At 22.3% G+C, this 14,678-nt stretch overlaps 1 protein-coding gene across 1 annotated transcript in view; it reads left to right on the forward strand.

Annotated features, from left to right (window-relative positions):
* The first annotated feature begins 4,694 nt into the window (after positions 1-4,694).
* The window catches only part of LOC122501316 (serine/threonine-protein kinase dst2-like), an 81,614-nt gene continuing 71,630 nt past the window's right edge, over positions 4,695-14,678 (forward strand). Inside the window, exons 1-2 of the mRNA XM_043610675.1 lie at positions 4,695-5,025; positions 7,207-8,408. Of these exons, the coding sequence (XP_043466610.1) occupies positions 8,110-8,408 (299 nt within the window). The 5' untranslated portion in view covers positions 4,695-5,025; positions 7,207-8,109. The remainder of the gene's footprint in view (positions 5,026-7,206; positions 8,409-14,678) is intronic.

Below are 14,678 nucleotides of genomic sequence, written 5' to 3' on the forward strand. Positions count from 1 at the left end.
GGAGAAAACTTTTATTATTTATAAAGATAATTGAAATTTTGAGGAAAATTTTTTAAAACTTTTGACCAGAATTGAATTTTTTCGAAGAATTTTATTACTCTTGTAAATAATTGAATTCATAAGACGAATTTTATTCAAATTTCGTTTTTAAATAATTGAATTCTTTTGTGAAATTTTATTGAAATAGTAGGATATTGAAAATAATTGAATTTTGATCAATTATGGAAATTAATTAAATTTCAACGAAGAATTTTATTAAAAGTAAAACTATTTTGAAAAGAAAATTGAATTGTTAAAAAGAATTTCATTAAAATTTTTTTAAATAATTTAATTCTATCATGAAATTGAATTAAAAATGTATTGAGAATAATACTTCAATTCTAATAAATAAATTATAAGAAGGCTTTTTAGAATAATTGAATTTCTTTGATGAATTTTAATAAAAATTTTAAGAATAATTACATTTTTCGAGAAATTTTATTAAAATTTGTATTAAAAATAATTGAAATTCTGCGATGAGTTTTATTATTTATGAAAATAATTGAATCTCTCTATCTCCCCTTAAGACACTGTAATATTAATATATAATTATTATTGTAGAATATTATTAGAATAAATAATAAATACAAATTTATTTTATTCAAATATTTAATTTCTTGACTTTTATTAAATAAATTTTTGGGTACTTGAAAGAAGCAATTTTTATTAAAATGTTATAAATTCGATGTTCAATTAATATATAATTTGTGTAAGTAAAGAAAATGGCATTTAATGTTTAAAAATTTGTCATTTTAGAGTAATAATTAGCCACTGTAAAAAAAAAGATCTAAATTAGAGCTGATTTCGTTATTAAAATGAAACCAAATTACAGTTTGGTACAAAAATTAGTACTAAATTAGTTCCTTTCTTTTTATAGTGAAAAAATTAAAATGAACATACATATTATATTATTTTTTTTATTTTCCTTGCACTTTTAAAGTATAAGAATTTGTTTTCAATCAAAATTACAAGATATAATAATGAACAAAATATACGTAATTGAGCACTTCTTGATTATATAGTAATCTACCCAGATTCCTTTTCAACTCTTTTTCTCTTTTTTTCTGTTTTGTTCTTTTTTTCAATAGTCATTGACTGTATCACCTGTTCCATCGACACTTGTTTATTTATATTCGAGCAGCATGTGAATCTTTTTCTGATACGTGACGACACTATAAAATACGCTTATTGTGCCGTGAGACTTTTAACATGACTTTTTAACGAAGCAATGACGTGCACTTTTTTCGCTATCTCTTCCATTTCACATTCTTAAATTGATCGCAATGTTACTGCTGCTGATGCTGGTACTTTTGCGAGCCGAATTTTGATTCTGTCCTTAATATAATAATTTACCAAAAAAAAAATGAAAATAAAAAGAAAAATTATACCTTTGGAAAAATAAGTGAAAAAGAAAAAATTGAAAACGAAATCGTATTTCAGTTTGACTTTCAATTTGACTCCGAAAGTCAAAGTTGAAGTCGAAATTAAAGTTAAAGTCAAAATCAAAGTTAAAGACAAAAATAAAGTAGAAGTTAATGTTACATTTGGAGAAATTTAAATCTCGATAGAATTTAAATTTACTACAACATTTTTTCACAAAATAATTCCGATGATTTAAAAAAATTTCATTTATACTTCTTAAAATGAAAATTCCGAACAAAAAAAAAATTAATTTCTGCGCTAATAAAATTGTCAAAAAAGAGAAAAAAAAAAGATGTTACGCAATATCAATAATATTGCGTAATAAATGTTTGTTTAAAAAGAAAATTTTTTTCATCCACTTTTCTTTGGGATATTAAGTACTGTTAATTAATCCTTCGTCCTTGATAAAAATTTCTTTATAAAAGATCAGAGAGATGCAGCGAAATGAAATTTCTGTGAACTGTTTTGCTTCATAATGACGATGCAGGAAAACGTTAATCACATTTTACTGCGACTTTGGTCCCGTTTAATAAAAATTAATAGGAATTGCACACACAACTTTATAAAATATCAAGAGAGTCCTCATATACATATAATATGTGTTGTATATTTCAAGAAAAAAAGAGAAAAAAAAGAACGACGAAAATACACACTTGTAGCAACGATAAGTAATGAACGACTAATTATGAATTAACATCGACGGTAATAACGGTAATAAATTGTAATTCTTATACATGGATTGATCAAGCAGCAGCAGCAACAGCAGCAGAAGAGAGGCAATTATGCCCTTGATGACGCGTAACAAATGTAACGAAGAAACATTCACGTGCTCTCGTTAGGCGGGAAACTTTCGCCTTTCTTTGATATCGCACAGTTACCTTTTGCGGGTTTATACCAACTGATGCAATTATCAAGGGACGTTTATCCTTTTCGATAGGTCATCATTCATATTAATTTGTACGTTAATAATCTTAAATAATTACCGATCAAAACTGTTTACAGTACAGGCTTCGTACTCATCTACTAAAATCTACTATTTACTACCGCATTTATTACTATTTTTAAGTTACGCTACTATTTGGGTACTTTTTCAGATTTCACACACTAAAAGCTACTATTTCTGTTTTTTTTTTTTGAGAATTTTCACTACTTTAAATTCACTAATACTAGAAATCAAAAAAATTATTCTCAAAAATTATAATCAAATTCTTTAAAAAAAATCTCATCAAAATTTCAATTATCTTTAGAAATAATAAAATTTTTCTCCAAATTTTTCTCAATTAAATAAAAATTTTTTACAGAGATTCAATTATTTAAATATACTATATATAAATAATATTATATTTATATATGATTTATATATTATATATAAAAATATTTTTAATATAATTTCTCGAAAAATAAAATTATTCTTAAAAATTTTATTGAAATTCGTCAAAAGAATTTTAATTACCGATATAAAAATTTGTTGATATAATTCTTTAAATGAGAGTTCAATTTTAAAAAACATTTAATTCTTCCATAAATGATTTATTTTTGTATTTTAAATAATTGAATTCTAGTAGAATTTTCTAATAATAATTGATTCAAATATGAATTTCAATTAAAGTTTTAGATAATAATTGAATATTAAACTCTCTAAATTTGAATTAGTAAAAAATCAGTCACAAATTCCAATCAATAAACATTTTTAATTTTTTACTAATTCAAATTTATAGAGAAAGTATTATAGCGTGAATTTTTGGAAATAAATAAATTTTAAAAAGGTTTAAAATTATAATCTTTGAATGTTTAAATTTTTCATACTTTTAACTATGAACATTGTATAGATTTAATTTTTTGAAAAAGTTTAATGAATTTTTTTTAAGTTATTTGAAGTTTTTATTTTCCAATAAAATATTTGATTGAAAAATTTCCGAATTATCAAAATTTTAGGTAAAATTGAATTGTAATCAAAGGGATTTAGAAATTTCCAAAGATTCAAAAATTATTAAAAATAATTAATTTAAAGAAGATATTTATTTAAAAATTCTGGAAAACAATAATTGTATTGAAATTATGAAAGTAATTTTGAATAAGTTACAGTAACAATATTCTTATAATAAAAAATGATTTTATCAATCTGTCATTTTTAATTATTTATAAAACATGAAGATATCGATTGCTCCGAGTCGAAGACTCGGAGTGATCGATTTCTTCATGTTTTATAACAATTTTTTATAGATTGTTTAATTTAAAAAAGGTTTGAATTTAAATCTTTTGAAAAATTTTAATTCCTATGGAAAAATAATAATTAAATATTTATTTAAAAAAAATAAAAATAACAATGCGGAACACAGAATATATGAAAGTTCCATGTATTTGTAAAAATTTATTGGAATTATTTAATTTTGTAAAATATAAATGTAGTTTAAAAAACTTGGAAAAATTTCGTTTATTAACCTGGAAAATCTGGAAAAGTCAGGGAATTTGAAATGAGCAAAAGCGTGACAACCCTGAATTCAATTGATTCAAATATAACCGATTATCGAATTATTAATTGTTAATTATTATTAAATAAATATTAACTTGAATCAAATAATTTTTATTTACATCAAATAAATTGTATTTGAACGAATAAATTCTGTATTTGAAGCAAATGCTATTTATAATTGATCTGAAAAAAAATTTATTTGATTCAAGTAAATATTTAATTAATAATAGTAAAGTAATTATACTTTCAAATTTATTTGAATCAAATAAATTTTTTTCGAATACTATCAAAATTTTAAAAGAAAAAAAAATTTTAATTTCTATATTTTGAATCGAAATCAGCATCATTCATTAAGAAACTTGTCACTGATAGAAAATATATACATATATATTCTATCATTAGACAAAAGAAGTGATAAAACTCAGTGCTTTGTTCGGCCCTGACGCGGTATTCCTCCTACGTCAGAAAGTCCAATCTTGCTATACTCCTTGGTCCAGAAAGAAGATGAAAAGAGTGGGAGATGAAGTTTTTTTTTCTTTTTCTTTTTTTTCGAAAGGAGAGGGAGGCAAGACGTGTTTAAAACGCACCAACATATATATGTGTATACATACAAGAAAGAGAAGGAGGCGAAAAAAAACAGAATGAAATAAAAGATATATATTCCAGAAGACATGAGAGACGTATATTTGTCATTTAAGTGAGAGGAACAAAGATGAAAGAGCGTTTGATCGGCGCAATACCGGAGTATACCAAACTCAAAGTACTCGTTGGATGAAAGTCAGTTTCAGACTCGCGCTGGACCGTGAAACGTGATTCCGAGGCGAGTGATCTTCCGTGATCGTGCGATCGTGATCGTTAGCCAGGATGTGAGGAGAGAACCTCATTAATCCGCCACGCTACGCGGCTCATCCCATTGTTATCTCAATATAGAATTTTCGCAAAATCTAAGTCGCCTTCTCTCTGTCTTTTTTATTTCTTTTTATCCGAAAACAAAAAATAAAATTCGCCAAGGGAATTTTTCCCCCTCGATTTAATATTTAATTTTTGTGGGACATTTCTTCAACAACAAAAAAGTTATAATAAATAAAAATGTAAGTCCAAAATATTCCTAAGTCTCTGTATTTTTAATTAATGAAATTATTTAAACAATAAAAAAAATAATTTCTTTTCTAAAAATTTTATTTAATTAATATTAATTATTAAATTTATTTAATTTATTTAATTAATTTTATAATAATTTTGCGTCTCGTTAGAAAAAAGTAAATTTCCAAACTTCTATTCATTTACTTTTTTTATTTTTATCTCAGTGAATAATAATGATTTTCGAAAAAGTATTTCGTTTGCATTTTTTCGGATTTTTTTAAGCGTAATTTATTAATAATTATTATTAATAATAGTATTATATTAATATTATATAAATATTATTTACTATTATCGAGTATTTAAGTAAAATTTAAATTTAAGAGTCTCTAAAGATAGCGTCGACGCTAAGTGTCAAAAAAAATTTTTCTGATAAATTTCTTTATTTGATTTAATTTTATTTTATTCTAAACGTTTAATTCTAACCTTTTTTAAATTCAAAATTTTTATTTTTAGTTCTAAATTTAATTTTTAACTATTATCGAATATTTAAATAAAATTTAAATTTAAAATTCTCTAAAATTAGCGTCGACGCTAAGCGTCAAACAAATTTTTTTCCTGTAAAAATTTTTTAAACGATTTAATTAAAATTTAATTTTAAACGTTTAACTCAAAACGTTTTTTAATTTTTATTTTTAATTCTGAATTTAGTTTTTTACGAACTATTATCGAGTATTTAAATAAAATAATTAAAATTTAAGAGTCTCTGAAGTTAGCGTCGACGCTAAGTGTCAAATAAATTTTTAAACGATTTAATAAAAATTTAATTTTTAACGTTTTTTAATTTTTACTTTTTATTTTTAATTCTAAATTTATTTTTTAACTATTTTATAGAGTATTTAAATATAATTAAAGAGTCTCTAAAAATAGCATCGACGCTAAGCGTAAAAAATCTTTTTTCTGTGACAATTTTTTCAACGATTTAATTAAAATTTAATTTTAAACGTCTATAATTATCAAAGTTTTTTAATTTTTAATTTAGAATTTTTATTTTTAATTCTAAATTTAATTTTTAACCATTATTTATCAAGTATTTAAATAAAATAAAAATTTAAGATTCTGTTAAATTAGCGTCGACGCTAGTCGTCAAAAAAAATTTTCTTTCTGTCAAAAGTTCTTATACTTTTAATTTCCTACTTTATTTTAAAAATTCTAAATCTAATTTTCAACTCTAAATTTAATTACAAATTTTTTTTTTATTTTTAAACAATTTATTCAAAAATTTAAAGCTAAAACAGTGCAAACAAAAAATTCTACAATGAATGAAAACAGTGAAAGTAAAGAATAAAAATAACGACGCTAACTAAATGGACCAAAATTTAACTTTACTTTTCTATTAAAAATAATAATTATGCAGAAATTAATTTCTTTGAAAATTAAAATTATTATTTAAAAAATAATTTAATTTAATTTCATATAAAAAAATTATTTCCGATTTTAATTTTAAAATTCTAAATTTCATAAAATTTTTTTTTAATTTTCAAACAATTTTTGCAAAAATTTGAAGCTAAAACCGCAACAAAAATTTTTAGAATGAATGAAAACAATGAAAGCAAAAAAAATTACAACGCTGATTAAATGCACCTGAATTTAAATTTACTTTTCCATTAAAAATAATAAATACCTATGCAAAAATTAATTTTTCCAAAAATTATAATTATAGAATAATTAAATTTAATTTTAGATACAAAATTATTTGTAAAAAATTATTTTCTCTCTAATAACAAATTTTTTATTAATTATTCTCTTCAAAAACTACTTTTCGTTAAAAAAAATAATTTCTTTGTTTATGAAAAATTCAACAATTAAAAATAATTAATCAATTAATTAATTTATTTATTTATTAATATTATTTATTAATTTATTATTTATTTACTTATTTGTTTATTAATATTATTTATTAATTTATCATTTATTTGCTTGTTTGTTTAATAATATTATTTATTTATTTATTATTTATTTACTTATTTGTTTAATAATATTATTTATCAATTTATTATTTATTTACTTATTTATTTCTTTATTAATATTATTTATTTATTTACTTATTTATTTCTTTATTAATATTATTTATAATTTATTATTTTATTTATTAATAAATTGTAACTAAAACCGAAATTTCTTTTTTTCAGAAATCTCACAAGGAACCGAAAATAGTGACAATCAAAAATCTTTGGATATAATTCGCGAGTGATGTAAAGTGTCAAACACGTGCAAAACGAAATATTGCCAAAAACCGTTGTTGATTTAGTCAAAAGAAAAAAAAAATATTTTCCTTTTTTCCCCGTTACACGGAGTTTATTTTTTATTAACAACAATAAATTGTTAATTTTGAAATAACAACGATTCACGATAACGAGATTATAAGTCATAGGGAATAATAAAAATCGAACAGTGTCGAAAAAGTAAAAAAAAAAAAATCCCAGTGCTCATTAGTGTATGTAAAATGATCGAGGATCTCACGTCTATACGAATATAACGATTATCATCGTAAATTCAAGAGACACCGAGACACACAAGTGACATAAGCGTGACGACGAGGTGGTAACGATCGATTTCGACTTACGCTCCCTGGCTATCTCTTTGAGGAGCAAAAGTATACCCATCAAATTAATGCCTCCGAGATGATCAATATACAGATGTGCATCGAGAATATTAAAGATCTATCACTTCAAGTGTAGAATATTAATATTCGAAAGTATAAATTAAAATTCGAAAGTTAAAGAAGAAAATCGAGAAGTGAAATTTCAAGGATTTCAAGCTCTTTCATTTTTCAAGAAAAAAGCTTAAAAAAACATATTTTTTTGCATCGAAAAAAAGTACAAAAAGTGCAACAAAAAAAAATAAATATAAAAATTCCTTTTTGCCTCTCAAGAAGATAAAAATTGTCAATCTAAAAATCAGAATCAATAAAGAAGAAGGAAGGAAAAAAAAGAAAGAAAAATTGCAAGACTGAAAATTGATAATAGAGAAAAGATATGGAAATAGAGATTTAAATTTAAGAGGGAAAGTAGAGTTTGAAGAAGTTGTTAAAGATGATTTATCAGTCGAGTCACCAAGCACCGACAATGTCGTCGTCACGTAAAACTTCTCCACGACCACAGCATAAAAATTTGCAAACTGCTGCAGCGACCAAGACTTCCTCGTCAAAGGGAAAGCGTGGGACTTGTCGTACGACAGGAACTGAACGTTGCAGAGGAAGATGCAGAGTCCAGTGGAGCGAGCAGCACGTTAAAGAGGGACTTGTTTTGGTCCAGGAAGCTCAGCTTGCCAGGGTCGTGAAAACGGGACCAATCTCCGAGCACTACGAGATCGATCCAAAACCATTCGCAAGGTTATTTCATTTTAATAAATTTATTCATTTTTTAATCATTATTATATTTATACACACCAAGAGAAATATTTAGTATTTAAACTAAATATATTTTATTTCAGTTAAATAATCGTATACTTGTCTCAGAACCAACTGGATTATTTATTTCATTTAAATAAAAATTTTATTCGACATAAAAAATAATTAATTCGACAAATATTTAAGTCAAACAAAATTTTACTTAAAACCAAATAAAATTTATTTGAAACAAATAAAAAGTCTATAGACTTTTTAATATTTAATATGGTTCTGAGACAAATATATCTTTTCTCTGGGTGTATCATTATCAGGGTTGCCACAAAAATTTAACTTTGTTTTTCCCTAATTTTTCCCTGATTTCCAGAAAGAATTTTGAATTTTTCCCTGACCCTAAAGAATATTCTGATTCACTCTAATAATTATTAGATACTTAAAAAAATTGTCTAATACATTTATTTATTTGTTTACTACTTAACAGAAATTTAATTATTTTCAAAAAATCTAAAAAAATTGTCAACATTTCAATTATTTTCATAAATAAATAGCAAAATTCAAATTATTTTCAAAAAATCGAAAAAAAAAATTGTCAACATTTCAATTATCTTTATAAATAAATATAGCAAAATTCTTCGACAAAATTCAATTATTTTCAAAAAAATCGAAAATATTGTCAACATTTCAATTATTTTCATAAATAAATAGCAAAATTCTTGGAGACAATTCAATTATTTTCAAAAAATCTAAAAAAAATTGATAACATTTCAATTATCTTTATATACTTGAATGAATAGAAAAATTCTTCGACAAAATTCAATTATTTTCAAAAAAATCGAAAAAAGTTGTCAACCTTTCAATTATCTTCATAGATAAATAGCAAAATTCTTCAACAAAATTCAATTATTTTCAAAAAATCTAAAAAAAATTAACAACATTTCAATTATCTTTACATACCTAAATGAATAGCAAAATTCTTCGACAAAATTCAATTATTTTCTAGAATTTTAATAAAATATATTACAAAATTCAATTATTTTAAAAAAATCTTTCTGAGTTCAATAAGTGTATCTACTATTTTAAAAAAATTACCCAAAAGAACTCAATTATTAAAAATTTTTTTTACAAAATTCTACACAAATATACCTAATAGTGTGTAAAAATAGAATTTGCATAAATTTTTTTCAAAAAAATCAATTTTTGGACACTTATTATATAATTCTTCACAATTATTCAATTATTTTTAATATAATTTCAATCGAACTTCTCGTAAAATGTAATTATTAAGAATTTTATTAAAATTCGTCGAAAGAAGTCAATTATTTAAAAATTTGTTGATAAAATGTTTAAGAATTATGTATATTAATTCAATTTTAAGAAACATTTAATTATTCAGTAAAATATCAATGTTTGTATTTAAATAATTGAATTGTCGTTGAAGTTTTCTAATAAAAATTTATCTAAAAATTATTTTCAGTTAAAGTTTTAGATAATAATTGAATTCCTAAGAAGTTAAAAATAATTGCAATTTTTAGAAGTAATTGAATTTAATAAAGGTTTTAAATTAAAATCTTTGAAAATCTGTATTTTTCATTCTTTCAATTAAAAATTCGATGGAAATTAATTTTTTTCAAAAATCTTAGTATTAGAAATTTTTTAAAATTATTATAGTCGTTGTTTTCTAATGTATGTTTAATTGAAGAATTTCTGAATAATCAAAATTTCGTAAAATTGAATTGCAAACAAATGAATTTGAAAATTCTTAAAAGAACTTTATCAAAAATTATTAAAAATAATTTTTGAAAAGTTGTTTGATAATTTTCAAATCAATTTGTTCACTATTAAATTTTACAAAATTTCAATTATTTGAAAATTCTTTAGTTAAAAATAAATTGAAAATTTTTGAAGAATTTTATTAAAATTTTTAAAAGTAATTGAATTTCTGATTAAATTAAATTAATTAAATTTCTATTTAAATAGTAATTTATGAAAATAATTAAATTCATGCAAAGAATTTTATTAAATTTTACCAAGAATTTAATTAAAACTTTTGACAGTAAATTAATTCTTGAGAAGATAAATTCAATTCTTGATGAGAATTTTTAAAAAATTTTGAAAATAATTTTATTTCTGCAAAGTACTTTATTACTTTCCAAAAAAATTGAATTCTTGTTTGAATTTTGATATTTATTAAAATAATTGAATTTTGGAAAGAATTTTATTAAAATTCCTAAAAATAATTGAATTTCTATGAATCCCTGACCATTTTCTAGTGATCTTCAGAAATGAAAATGTCACTAATTTCACTCCTCTCATTTACTTTAATATTCAAAAATAACTTTAAGACACTTTTCTAACTTTAAATTAAGAAAAAAAATGATTTCCTTTTTTCATTTTTGAAACAAAAACATTTTTCTATGCCTAGCGTCGATTTTAACTTCATGGACCTATTATCCTTCGAAAAACTAATTTAATCCTGACATTTTAAAAAGAATTCCTCACTGCATACAATATATACGTATTTTAAAATTTTAATTAAAAGCAATATACATTCTTATGATCGACAAAATGTCTTCTGCCGATCGCAAGTATCATTATCACTTGTAAAATTAATTAAAAAGTAAAATACAAACACAAAACTCATATATAAACATTGTTAGCTTTATTTTTTCTTTCATATTTTTTGTTAACGATGTTTCTTAATAGGGCATATAGTTATTAAATAAAAAGAAATATTATTTTTATTAAGATTTACACATCTGACAATGTGTATAAACGAATAATGATTATAAACGAAAAGTCAATAGAGTAAATGAATTTAATTAAAAACAATAAATTTCAAAGTAATCGTTTTCTCATCCCGACACTATACTGAAAATGTTATTTTTTTATATTTTCTTAATCCAATTTATACTTGAACAAATATTTACTTCAATTATTAAAAGAATGTAACAAATGTTACAAATGTGAAAAAATCGAATAAATAAATCATCTTAACAAATAATTAAATATTATTTGCAATTATCTATTAAATTAATTAAAATAATTTAAAATGAACAAAATTTTTTCAAACTGAATTTTCATAAAGGGACAAAATTTTTTTTTTTTTACTACAGAGAGAGTGGAGGTTGAAATTTGTATCAAATATCAAAGAAAAGCCTCGATTTGTATTCAAGATTGTGTTTTGCCCTCAGATTTATTCATTTAATGATAATTTATAACAGCATCAATATCCTTTATCTGAATGAAACCGATTAAATCGCGTAATAGATAGTAATCTAAATAGTGTAACAGGAGCTACTATTGTTTGCACACTATTCAATTTACAGAGCATTAGTCAAGTGAGAGATTTATGTCACTCTGAAAGGACAATTATTATGAATAAATTAACAATTTCCTGTCAATCTTAACAATTTTCTTGACACCTCTTAACAACCTGAGCAAATTTTCACTTTATTGCCTCTACTTATACTTATAATTATTAATAAGTACATAATTACTCTTCAATCAACTTTTACTTTTTTGTATTTTTATCTATTTATTTATAGATAAATTGTAATAATAATAAATATTTATATTTATTTATATTTATAACTATAGATCTATAATTATTTATTTTATTATTATTTATAATAATTATAATTATTATAAATAAGTAAATATAAATAAATAATTACTCTTCAATCAACTTCATTTATTAATTATTTATTTTTTAACTATTTATTTATATTAAGGATATCTATGTTAATTTATTCATAATAATTACAATTACAATAAATTAATTAATTACTTTTATACATTTATTATGAATTTATATTCCACTTCTGGAAAAGAAGTTGAATTTTTAATAAATAAATAGTTTATATTTATATTCATTATATAAATTTTCCCATGTATTTGTTAAATAAATAAAAATAAAAGTTTATTATTTATATCTTTTAATTATATTTACATTAATTATTGATTCATACTAATTATATTCATATCAATTACATATTTATCTATCAATTACACATTTACATTAATTACCCAATTTTATTACTTCTTTTAATAATTAATCATTTCCAAAAAAAAAAAATTTATTAATCAACCAAAAATGTTAAATTTAAAAATATCAATTTTTAATCCCCATCAAAAATTCATTGAAACAAATAAAATATAAATTATAAATATATACGCATGTAATTTATAATTTCATATAGATTGTATGTAATAAGAAAATTTAAAAAAAACTTTTCGAATCACGTCAATTACAAATGGAGCCATCAAAAAATAACTCGAGAGTAATTTTTTTCCCTGTCTCATAATTTATATCGACGTGTTCAATTAATTTTTGATCATCTTATTCATATTATAAATGACATTTCAATTCATCATTATTTCTGTTACCTCCAGTTTTGGGAGAAAAAATTTACATATACGTGATACATCATCGAATATATACATATATATTTATACGTAAAATATAAAAACTAATTTCCAATTAATGTGTATTGGTTAATCATTGAAGGCGAGTGATTGCATGAAAAATCAAATTGTCAAATTTTCTACCTCGCGAAACTTGTTTACAACACCCAATCAGATTTTTTGTTCTCCCCTTTACCATTTATGTAGCCGTAGTTACAAATTATACATGAATTTATTTACTTTTTTTTATTAATAGCTTTCGATTATTTAAAAAGGCTCTTTTTCGACTTTTATAAAAATTGTAATAATTGAAAATAATGTCAACAATAAATAATGAAAATAATAATAATAATAATAATAATAATAATAATAATAATAATAATAATGACAAAAAAAATAATAACCAATAAAAAAAAATTATAATAATAATAAAAAAAAATAATAAAGAAATATAAACAATAATAAATAATAATTATTTATTTAAATTACCTACTAATAAAAATGTCTTATCTATTTTTATAATATCGGTAAAAAATATTAATTACACCTAATTAATTACTTAATTAAATTACGACTCAACCTCCATCAAAATTAAATCGCGACAGAAAATTATTTTTCATTTTATTCTACTTTCCATGGAACAAAAATTGATTAAAAATTAAAAGTTAATTCAATAAATAATATTAATTTATATATTTTATTATCAATTTACGCAGGATTCGGACTCACCAAGATATTAAATATCAATTTACTTAGTGGAGAAATTAATTCTAAGCCTCTAAAAAAATTGATGACGATAAAAATATATCGAAAAGGAAAGTAAATTAAAAATTGAAATCCGTTTATATTAATTGCCAAACTCTAAATTTTAATATAAAAAATTATAGAATTACGAACACGGAGAAAGAGGAATTGTTAAATCTACTAGCGGATTGTTAATATAGAACTAGCAAATCTGATTTGTTGTTGCAACAATATTTTTTGTTCTACAAACAAATTAATTGTTATCACAACAATTTTGATTTGTTAGGAGAACAAAAAAACTGTTTCAACAACAAGTCAGATTTGCTAGTTCTATATATTAACAATCCGCTAGTAGATTTAACAATTCCTTTTTCTCCGTGAATATTGACGAATATCTTGAGATGTCAGTTCAGTTGAAAAAATCAGATTCTTCTTAATTCTTAGGGGAATTAAATTTTCCCCCTCAAAAATTTTGTTGTACTCAAAAGAATACTAAAAAATTTATTGTGAGAATAATTTTAATTGTGTTTTATATTAAAATCAAAAATTCCAAATATCATTTCAAAAATTTAATGACAAAATTAAAATCCCAAATGAATGATAAATTAAATCGATTCTTTTTTCCCATACAAGTTTCCTTTGTGAATATGACCAAAAAAATAAAAAAAGAGAAAAATAACATCGCAGGGAATATAATCAAGAAAAGCAATAATACACATTTAATGTTTGAAAGTGCTGTCTTTGAAGAGATAAAAGATAAAAAAGACAAACACTATAAAGCTCACAGTGGCGCGTGTGGACGACGAGCTTCCAAGATCGTACATCTTAGTGAGATATTAAGATGTCGTTGAGCTCTCTGGTGCATAAAGGAACTTACTTAACACTGAGAAAGCGAAAATACATTGCACGTTTGCTTTCAACCTTGCCAGGCGCCATGGCGTCGGCCTTGCCACTAAAAGCCGCTATAGAATCTTCGATGACGATCATCTTTTTTATAAATGACTGACCAAACACCCCCTCCCACTCACAATTACAATTAATCTTCCACTTTATTAAATATCCTCATCTAAAATTCATCTACTCTGCCCTTCTTTTTATTCGAAATCA

The sequence above is a fragment of the Leptopilina heterotoma genome, unplaced genomic scaffold (genome assembly GCF_015476425.1).
Source record: "Leptopilina heterotoma isolate Lh14 unplaced genomic scaffold, ASM1547642v1 Lhet_209, whole genome shotgun sequence".
Taxonomy (NCBI): domain Eukaryota; kingdom Metazoa; phylum Arthropoda; class Insecta; order Hymenoptera; family Figitidae; genus Leptopilina; species Leptopilina heterotoma.